General features: G+C 51.5%; 1 protein-coding gene across 1 annotated transcript in view; it reads right to left on the bottom strand.

Moving 5' to 3' along the window:
* Positions 1 to 5016: 5016 nt before the first annotated feature.
* Positions 5017 to 10898, bottom strand: part of SYNDIG1 (synapse differentiation inducing 1) — a 380966-nt gene continuing 375084 nt past the window's right edge. The window contains exon 4 of the mRNA XM_050745507.1: positions 5017 to 6186. Within this exon, the coding sequence (XP_050601464.1) occupies positions 6112 to 6186 (75 nt within the window). The 3' untranslated portion in view covers positions 5017 to 6111. The remainder of the gene's footprint in view (positions 6187 to 10898) is intronic.

The raw sequence follows: 10898 nt of genomic DNA, 5'->3' as shown, positions 1-10898 counted from the left end.
GGGACTCAGGAACTTCTTTTTCCTGGGGAATCATAAGTCTGGGCCTCATATGGTATTTATCCGCTCCTGAGCCCCAGCTGTAGTGCAGCCTCAAGGCCCCGATGGTCACTTGCTGTCTTAGCTTGGTGTTCCTTGGAAGCAGATCTCAGACAAGGGCTGGGAAATAGTGGTCCCAGGAGGCACACGTGAGGAACTGGGAAGTGGCACAGGGCAAGATGGGAGTCAGTTAAAAAGGTGTTAATAATCCCACTCCAGGTATTTCACCTAAAGGAATGGAAACTTATGTTCCCGCAAAAACATGCACACTCTTGTTTATAGTAGCTTTATTCAAAGTTGCCCCAACTTCGAATACACAACCCAAATGTCCTCCCACTAGGGCATGGACACACCACTGCACCCGCCCTGTGCAACGCTACTTAGCAATACAAAAGGGGGAGCTGTTGATGCACGCCACAAGCTGGATGAGTGGCTGCAGGCTGAGGGTAAGAAGCAGGCTGGAAGGCTGCATTCTGTGCAGCTCCATTCACAGGACACTCTGGAAACCCACACGGTGGGGGCAGAGGGCAGGGCAGTGCCGCCGCTTACAGGTGGGGCAGGGGTTGACTGCATTGGGCATGTGGGGATTTGGGGAGTGACGAAGCTTCGTATCTTGACTGTCAAGGTGGTTCCATGTCAGTGCATATTTATCAAAACTCTTAGCACTGCGCACTAAAGAGGGTGAATTTTAGGTCCACAACAAATCAGCAGAAGCAGACGTTACCCCAGCTGCCTCCGTGAGGACTAGAAGCCAGGAGGCTGCCAGAGGCGGAGCCAGCGGGAGCCCCAGGAAACCTGAGCCAAGGGACTTCAGGTCTACAGCCGCCACGGTGTAAACTCCGATGTAGGGGCCCCACTGCCCACTGAGGGGAGTTGGCACAGCATGAAGAGACAGGAGCATCAGCAGGGTTTCAAGGTTAGATCTCACCAAGCCCCGGGGCAGGAGTGTGAACAAAGATGGCCTAGGGCGCATTGAGAGGGGCCTCCCAGTGGAGAGCAGGGGGAGGGAGGGGCCTGCGCTGCCCACCTGGCAGGCCCCAGGCAGGGACGCACATGCCAGGGATTTATTTGGGAGGTGATCCCAGGAAGCACTGGTAGCCGAAGGGGAAGATGCCAGCAGAGGCTGCATGAAAGAGCCAGTGACAGACGAGGACAGCCGAGGCTCTGTCCTACTGGGAAGCTGGTGACTACCCACGACTCCCAGCACCACTGGCTGAGGCTACTCCCGATGGCAACTCCCTGGTCCTGTGCCTGCCCTGAGCCCTGCAGAGGTGAAGGGGAGCCCCTGGGGCATAGCCGAGGGCATTACTCCTCATCCCCCTGGAAACAAGAGCCTGAGGATCGTGGGCTGGGCATTGACGGCCACTACCATTGGTGCCAACACTGGCCACCTGCACTTGGAGAAATCTTGTTATCAGGAAATGGAAATTGTTGAATGTATTCTTTGATTTTCTGGTTTTATCTCACTAACATCCGCGTGAAAGAGGAGCGGAAGATGCCATTTTGTGTCTCCACCATCACCCTCAGGACCACAATTGCTCTTGAGGTCAAGCCATCTCAGAGTGGTCTGGCCCCCTGAGGAAGCCACACGTGGCATGAATGCCAAGCAGGAGCCAGGCCCCAGCCACTCCCGCTGGCTCCCTTCCCCATTTCTTCTTGGCACAATCGAATCAAACATGATGCTTCCCTGTGGGGACAGACATTGCTGAGAAGCGTGTTGGCTTCTGCTGCCGCTGCAATGAGCACACTTTTCTCTTTCTCAAAGATTAAAGGAAGAAGTTTGTTACAGCAATGTCACACAAAAAAGTACTTCCAAGGAGATTTTTCTTTTCAGTGAAAAAAACCCTGTTTTCTAAGTGAAGCTGGGGTTTCCAGTTCCCCTGTTTGGAGACTCTGAGATCCACACGTTGCTGACAGGCCAGCGTTCAAGGCCAATGGATGCAATGGCTGGGCTTCCTTCGCTGAACCTTTGAACCTGCTTCTTTTTAACCTTACAGTTAAATTTTCAGATGCCAACAGCAGCCTCTGGTCTCTGCACTGTGCCTTTGTAAAAAGAGGAACACCCTGTCTGCTGAGAGGAGCCTCCATTTAGTCTCCCTACACATCAGTTTCCCTGCTTGTAAGTGTCAAAAATAGTGCCCTACCTGCTTGCTTCACGGGGTCGTTTTTTTGAGAGGATCAAATTTAATCATATTTAAATATACTTGTATAACACTTATCCTGCTTCCCAAATAGCTAATGCTGAGCAAAATAATGCATAAAATACGAGGTCTGTTTAAAAAAAAAATCCTAAAATACAGAGGGAGCTGCAGTTAAGTCCAGGACCATGATGCAGGACTGAATTAGAAACCCTAAGGACACCCACGGTGGAGACTGCAGCCTTCCCGGAGAGCCCTGTGCTGAGCCGGAACCCCCATCCCCTTATTTACTCCTCAGAGTAGATCTGTGCCTGGAGACTTGAAAGATGAGGGAAGTCAGGCCCAGAGATGCTAGTGAGTGGGGTAGCAGGGATCCCAGCCCTCCTCTAACCCTGGAGCCTGTGATTGGAGCAGCGGCACAACACAGATGAAAGGATGTGGACATATGAGTCCTTGGGCACAGGGCTATGCCTTCTTAATATTTTTAATCCTCAAGCCCAGCAGAGTGCCTGGCACACACTAAATCTATGGCTTGATTTTTTAAAAGCATGAGCCACATCCTACATAGAAGCAATGTGTATAAGGAATACACAGTTTAAGAAAAATAGGAGGCACCTGTGCCCTCCTGGCCTCAGAAAGGGAGCCTTGCCAGCACCCCGGACCCCTCTGCTGATTGCCACCCTGTCCCTTCCCTTCCTGTGGAAGAACTGCTGTCTTTTTGGTTTTAATTTTAATTTGTATAAATTTAAGGGATACAAGTGCAATTTTGTTACACGCATATGTTGTATAGTGGTGAAGTCTTGGCTTTTAGCGTATCTGTCACCCGAATAGTGTACATCGTACTGGTTAAGTAACTTCTCATCCCCCTCCCCTATCTGCCCCCCACCGTTCTGAGTCTCCAGTGTCTATCACTGCACACTCTTTGTCCATGTGTACACACTATTTAGCCCCCACTTATAAGTGAAAATATGCGGTATTTGACTTTCTGTCTGAACTATTTCACTTAAGATAATGGCCACCAGTTCCATCCATGTTGCTGCAAAAGACATGACTTCATTCTTTTTTATGGCTTAGTATTCCATTGTGTAGACACACCATATTTTCTTTATCTATTTAGCCATCGATGGGCACTCAGGTTGACTCCATGTCTTTGTTGTTGTGAACAGTGCAAGAGCAGATGTCCTTTTGATACAATCATTTCTCTTGCTTCGGGTAGTTGCCCAGTTGTGGGATTGTTTTAGCTCTTTAGGAAATCTCTGAACTGCCTTCTGCAGAGAGAAGCCCTGCCTTGAATTGCGTGTTACTCTCCAGCACTGCATCAGCTCTTGTTACCTGCCTATGCTTCATTACAGTCTAGCTTTTCTTCCTTTGAACCAGATCTAAATGGGTCACAGGATGCACCTTCTGCACCTTCTGTGCTTGTGTTCCTTCTCACAGTTGTGTTCTCAAGCTTCATGCCCTGGGCTCACTGGTGTTCAGCACCCAGATTCCCCTGGGCTGGACGATGACAGCGGATTTGCCATGAGCGCTATTGATGAAATGAGTGGATGAAAACCACCAGAGGCCTGGGCACAGAGGAAGGAGTGAATTCTGAGTTTGGAGACAGCTTCGTGAGGGGTCTGCATTTGCCTGGGCCTTTGGGGACACACCTGACTCTGATACACCTGTGAGGGTAGCTGGGAAATAGGGCAGAACAGGGTGTGCCACACTGGAGAATTTGTAAGACCCAGGGTGGGAGGGAAGACATGTGGCAAGAGGGGCTTCTTGGGGAGCCTAAATTAGGATTTCAGTTCCATGTGCGGACACCGCCCCCGACCGATGCCCTGAGGAGGCCCCAGATTTATGCCCTGAGGGAATAAGTCCAGGCCTTGAGCACCCCTTGAAGCCACACATCTCCTCCTTGGAGCAGGAGGCTGAGAGCTGGCAATGGTTTCTCCTGGGGCCTTTCTGCTTCACTCTGAGGTGCACACTACCAAGGTCTGCGGTTGAGCTGAGTCTCTGAATGACCAGTACTCCTGCATAGACCCCTCACTGTGGTAATTCACAAAGTCCAGAGAGGTACTTCACAGTTTTCTGGGTGGACACCTAACTGTGGTAATTCGCAAAGGCCAGAGAGGTACTTCACAGTTTGCTTCCTGCTACATGCTGACCTTCTTAGCCTCGTGCCTATCCATGCCAGAACACAGGTTCAGGTAAATGCAGACCCCTCACGAAGCTGCCTCCAAACTCAGAACTCCCCTCCTTCCTCTGTGCCCAGGCCTGTGGCGGTCTTCATCCTTTCATTCATCAATAGCAGTCATGGCAAACCCGCTGTCATCGTCCGGCGCAGGGGAATCTGGATGCTGAACACCAGTGAGCCCAGGGCATGAAGTTTGAAAACACAGCTGAGCAAGGACTGTGTCAGTCGAGCCAGGACATTGAGTACACCCAGCAGCAGAGTTTTGGGGACGCAGCCCCCTGAGCCCTGTGTTCCCACCTCTGGAGTCTCTGATTATCCTGTGGGATGGCTACTGCTTGAGGGCCCTGCGAGCGTCCAACAGCGCAGGAGCCAGCGTGCCCTTTCTGAAGTTAGGATGCATCCAAGAGAGGGCTGGCCCTGAGGCTGGCCTGGGTCAGTGCGACGGGCTTGCCCACAGGCTGACGCAGGGCTCTATTCTGCAGGACCTGTGGAAGCTTTGTATACAGAACTTTGATAGCCATATGTGTAACTCTGTTATCGTGTGTGTGTGATCATGTGTGTGTGCCCGTGTAAGAGAGGGACAGAGACAGAGAGAGAGAGACTGAGAGACAGGCACACACAGAAACAGAGAGAGAGAGAGAGAAAATACGCCAGTGGGAAACATTCACTTCTGAGTCATTTATTGAAAAGAAAAGGGTGAAACCCCCACAGAGTAAAGTTAAGGAAGAACTATCTGCTGTGCCAGCTGGGTGCAGGGATGGATCCACTGAAGAGCGGCGGCGGAGGTCAGAGCCGCCTTCCTCATCGCCCGGTTCGAGCGGAACAGACGAGTGGAGAGAGCCATGCAAAATCAGCCTCTAGAGAATGCGAGCGGCACCCGGGAAGATTCCTGCTGTACCGTGAGGAGGGCGTTCGGGTGTTGAGTATCCCCATGAGTCCAGTTTTCAGAGGTAGGGGAACGGGGGTGTGCCTCAGAGGTCGCGGCAGCCTCCACATGGGGTAGCAGGCTGCTGATCTCATTGCCGTGGTCACCGCGTCTCCATCCTTTTCCGTCATCGCATTTAGTATTCTCCCCTAATGTGTGCACATCACAAGGAGAAGTGGGAGGCACTCACCTTCAAGATGTCCTTTGTTCTCTGAGTGTCTCAGCTTGGCAGGATCACTTTCACCCTGGGCCAGCTTTTGTCTGCGAGCCAGAGATAGCTGAAGGAACCGCCTATGGAGCTCAAAATGGAAATCCCTTCCCGGCCGTCTTGGAACAAGCTCACTTCCTTTCAAGGGGCTTGGATGGTCCAAGTCTAACCTCTGAGAAATCAGGGCTGGAGGCAGGACCCTAGGCTGACCATTAGTGAACAGACCTTGGGTCCACCAGTGCAGCAGAGCAAAGCCAAAGCTGACCTCAGGGCTGCGGTGAGAGAAAGTGAGGCAATGATTGCAGGGCAGCTCATGCTTGAGACCTGGCCTCAGTGGCTTACAGGTAGGAGTTTTTAAAGGGAGGGAGGCAGAGGTCACAGGCAAAGACATAAATCAATAGTTGGAGGCTGTACATTGGCTTGACCTAAGAAAGTGGAACATCTCAAAGCCGGGGCCCACAGGTCCATAGATGGCTGGATTCAAAGATTTTTAAACTTGCAATTGTTTAAGGAAGCAAAGCCTTGTCTAAAAATTTTGTAAACAGCAGAAGAGAATGCTAGGTTTAGCTGGTGGACGTGACCTCCTCTTGGCCCTCAGGAAGAAATTTAGAACGAAGAACGGTGGTCAGAGTCCAGTCCTCAGCTCCCCCTTGTCTGAGGTCTGTGTGCCAGTGAACCCATTGGATGGGGTTCCACATTTCTGAAAAACAATGCAAGGACATATGCTAAGATGTTATCTTTAGTTTCCATAGGAAACCAAATACTCTCATGACTCTAACATCATTGGCTACTGTTTTAAGCCACTATAACCTTCTTGCTTATCAAATTGCTCTTTTACTTCTCAGGGTTAGCTGGGTGCCTGGAATGTCCCTCGAAGGAACTCAGGATTTTCCTTTATTTCCATGCTTTCGGGAAGGAGTAACTGGCGGGCCCAGCAGGCCCCAAGAAGGGTCCCTGCTCCATCTCAACCCCAGAACACGGGTGATCTCAAGCTACTCCAACATCCTAGATGCTGGCCTAGGCAGCCGGTGTCATCATCAGATGATGGAAAGGGTCACTGAGACAGCAGTCCCCAGGATTGATAATCCAAGAACATCTCACTCAGTTCTTCATTACCAAGGCCCTGACCTTCATTCCCAGCTCCCAGTTCTTACTCACTCTGAGATAGGCCTCTCATTTTGGTTTGGACAAGCTTAGCACATTACTCACCTGGAGAGGACGGGCTATGCATAAAATCGCAAATTCAATTTAATTAAATTCAACAAACATTTAATGAAGGCCTTTCCTCCACTTCATTGTAGACATTACAGCAGAGTTCCATCATAAAGATATCTAATTCACCTGCGCTCCCTGAATGCAAAGACAGGTCTGGGGGCAGGGCTAGAAGTAGGGTGCGATTTAAACAGGTGCTTCAATCAATGAGCATTTATCCCGAGGTAACAAATGCAATCACGCCTGAAAGAAATCGATGCATTTTAAGCAAAGCCATGGGAAGCATGCATGAATGATTTTAATATTTTCCTGCCAATGACTCGGGAGTAAAGGGTTCCTGAGGGGGATGGGCCGCCTCTGCCTGGTGATGATTTCGTCAATATTCTTGAAGGAAGAATCAGAGAAGGAACTGGCGGCCCTACACAAAGACTGACTGAGGAACAATTGGAAAACTTGATGCACTGGCCTCCAGAAGATGAAAATAAGAATAGCAGATAGAAAAGCCAGCAAGCTGGAACCCTCGTGCACAGGTTGCAGTGTGGCCTGCTGCGAAGCACCCTGAGAACCCCCTTGTGGAATGGGGTCCCCTGGTGCACTGAGAGAGACTGTGCCGTTGTTGTACAGATGGCAGTGGGTGTATCATGTGCAGGGTTGTAAACCCAACATAGTTTTTGATATCAATTAGAAGATGTAATTCTTCCATATTACATTGTTATAGCTTTTTTACATTCCACATTACAAAATTACAAACCGAATACTGACCCTATGCCGTTTTCACTTTGTGCTCTTTGGAAACTACTTCCTGGCTGAGATGCATCTCCAGAGCATGACCCGAGACCTTATGACACGCAGATATGATCTTCTTCCTCACCTGCATGGTCAGTTATTGCTATCAGCTCTGGCATCTGTCACTGTGCTGCCGTGGCAGCCTGAACTCATGGTCAGTCATCAGCCCAGTCATCCTAAATTCCACGTCTCATCTCCACAAGGCCCATGCGGCCTCTGCTGGCAGTCTCCAAAAGAGGAATGTGGGCAGTGGGTTCTGGCCATGACTTTGCCAGGCACCTGGGAGGGGTGCCAGCCAGCACATGAGTGTCCTGAGTAGCAAACCTGGGCTGGCTTCAGGCATATCTGGGTGATAGACCAGAGCCTAAACCTCTCATCTTTCCAGGACTTTTGTGTCAATGGCAACTGAGTTGGCTTGGGGACATCTAAAGTCACCCCCTGACCATCTCCAGTGGCACCTCCAAGCCTGGTGGCACCCATTCCCTTGCTGCCTGTCTCTTTGAGTCCTCCCATTCTCTGTGGTTGCTGGCCTGTCTGTTGGTTTGCCTGGTCATTGTCTTCCCCCATGGAAGGAGCCTTTCCCTTACTGACACCGTAACCTCTGAGCTCAGAGCAGCTGGATCACTGGGCAGGTCTGCAACCACAATGCATGTGGTAAGTGGTTAGGAGTCAGCCCTGCATGACCCTCTGCTGGGTTTGAGTGGCCAATGGGGCCTGATGCTAGAGGCTCTGGAATTTGGATTGGTCCTGGTTCCTGCAGGCTGGGGAAGTGTCAAAGAAGGCTTTCTGGAGCAGGTGGGTATCAGCTGGCCTTGAAAGATAGGCAGGGTGTGGTCATGGGTCATGCATGGGCTGAGAAGGGGCTCCCACTGCATCAGAGGCCAAGGTGCTGGATCTGCCAGATGCCCATCTCCTGGCAGGGTGCTGTTGGGAAGATCCAGAGTTGACCTTTGGCATTCCAGGGCAGCGGTACCCAGGGCGCTCCTCAGGGGTAGAAAACCTTAGTCTTATCAGATATGAGCCAGAAGAATGTGAGCTCTCTACTGGAAAGTTGAGTCTGGAAGGCCTTGAATGAATGCTAGAAAAGCCTCAGCTTGCGGGGGTGGGTGGGCAGAGACTATGGGAGCTGCACCGCTGCGGCCTTCTCTGCACCTGGGATCACGGCAGGAGGGCACCAAAAACACCCCTGGGCTGTGGAGAGAGCAGAAGCTGACCCCCAGAGTAGTCCAATTGCTCGAGACTTCTTTGTCATTTCATATTCTCCAGGGCCATTCTTCAGGAGCTGTGGCTTCACTGTGAGTGGGAGTTCTGGCCTGGTTCGTCTTCCAAGAAGTTAAATTTGTTTCTGTAATATTCAAGCTAAGAAGTGTTTATTTTTCTCTTTGGTGCATAACTTAGAAGCAGCAAGTATTTTCTAGCTGCACTATCACAGTTCAGTTCTGCTCCTAGAACAACTGAGATGAGTCTTAGTTCAGAGGAGATCTGTTTCACAGGTGAGAGGCAAGTGAAGATTAAGAGAGTTTAATTGCACAGGAAATCACAGAATGAAAAACAGTATCACCTACCTTGGCGCTGTTCAAATCATGGTTCTGCAAACATTTACCCCAAACATCCACTATGACCTTCCTTGGAGGCTCTGCTAACAGGGGCCTTCTATAGACAAACACAGGCCTCCTCTTTTTTGCAGAGAAGGAGACAAAAGTTTGCACTGTGCTGAGGATTCCGAGTAAATTTTCTAAGCCTGTCAGACTTGTCTCCATCAAAATGAGTCCGTGTGGGCTGAAAACAGAGCTGCAGCTGCCACATAGCAAAGTGTGCTTCTTTCCTTGCACCCTGCTTCACGAGCGCAGGGGCCTCTATGTCGGGAGGGATGAAGAGGGTAGATGGATGCTGTGGAAGAATATGGTGGGTCCAGCAGGCAGAAGCCTAAGGGAACGCAAGGGCCCCGAGCCACGGAGCCAGTCACTGAAAGAGGCTGAGTCCGTCATCTGTGAGAAGGGCTCAAAGTGAGCTGTGGCAAGGGGCTTCTCCAATTAGAAGATGGGTTGTTGGTTTCAATGGTGCGGGAGTCACATGGGTTAGGCTGCAGCTGCTCATGGTTATCTTTTCACCTTTTCAAGATTGGGCTTCACCTTCCTAACACCTGAGTCCTAATCTCCCTGGACCTCACCTGGGGAGGCAGGCGCAGGCAGGCTCTCCAGGGAGCAGCACCAAGGTGTGCAGCGGAGAGGCTTGTGGTGGGAGTGATGCTGTGAACCAGCCATGGAGACTGTGGGCTTGGGCAGGAGGGGCCTTCAGGATGCAGGGCAACCTCTGGGCACCTCTAAGCCCAGGGTGCTGGTGGGAAGAACTGGTCTGGGTGGGAAAGGCCAGGCCTGTGCCTCTGACTGGCCTGGTTACTAGCTAGGGCCGCCCCAGGGAGAGCGGGCTGTGGCTCTAGCACCAAAGGCTGTCAGTGGCCATGCTCCTCACAGTGGGGCAGCCAGTCTAAGTGGGCTGCTTATGGGACACGGTGCTGTGGTAGCAGAAGCTGCACACACTTGGTTGACTCTTACCCTCAGGTAGGTTCAGGCAGGACTTCATTAGTCTGAAAATCTGCCTGTCAAATATCCCTGACAGTTCCCTAGCGGCACCCCCCGCAGTGTGTGTGAGCACATTCACCAATGCCATCCTTTCCAATGATCCTCTCTGCTCCCACCTTGGGGTCCCCCGTGTCCAGCCAGGTATCTTCACCTGGTCTAAGGTCCTTGTCCTGGCAGGCCCCACTGACTCCCACTTGACCGGCGCATGCCGGTTCCCAAGGAGTTCCTCGACACAGGGGAAGAGCCCCGGGGCTGAGTGGCGAAGCCTCTCTGGGTCTCTCTCACAACTCAGTCATGGCTGGGCTGCAGACAGGCAGGGTGGGGGGTGCACAGCCCCCAGCTGGAGAGCTCCTCATTTTAGAGGTCCTCTTGCCCTCTGCCTGCAGGATCCTGGTGGTGGGCAGCATCCCCAGCTCAGCCGACACTACCAAGTCTGAATTCTGTGCAGATGCCAGCTGGGCTCTCTGTAGCCTTGGGAAGAAGGGGTCCACATACTGAACACCCACTGCCCATGTATGCGCAGCTTGAACCCTTCATGGATCAAACACAGCACTGATGTGGGGCCCACAGATGCGGGCGCACAAACAGACAGACAGATGTGGGCGTGGCTGAGGGCAACTCTGCTGGGTGGTGGTAAGGGGCTTGGCAGTGTATCTGCACAAGGGGGTGGGAGGCCACAGGGATGGGAGCTGCACTAGCTTGGACAGTGACTTGGGCTCCGTTGTGTCCCCTCAAAACTCATATGTTGGAGTCCTAATCCCCAGGCCTCGGAATGTGACTATTTGAAGATAGAATCCTTAAAGAGGTAGTTAAGTTAAAATGAGGTCACTAG

The sequence above is a fragment of the Macaca thibetana genome, chromosome 10 (assembly GCF_024542745.1).
Source record: "Macaca thibetana thibetana isolate TM-01 chromosome 10, ASM2454274v1, whole genome shotgun sequence".
Classification (NCBI taxonomy): Eukaryota; Metazoa; Chordata; class Mammalia; order Primates; family Cercopithecidae; genus Macaca; species Macaca thibetana.
This window is presented reverse-complemented; position numbering and strand designations above follow the sequence as displayed.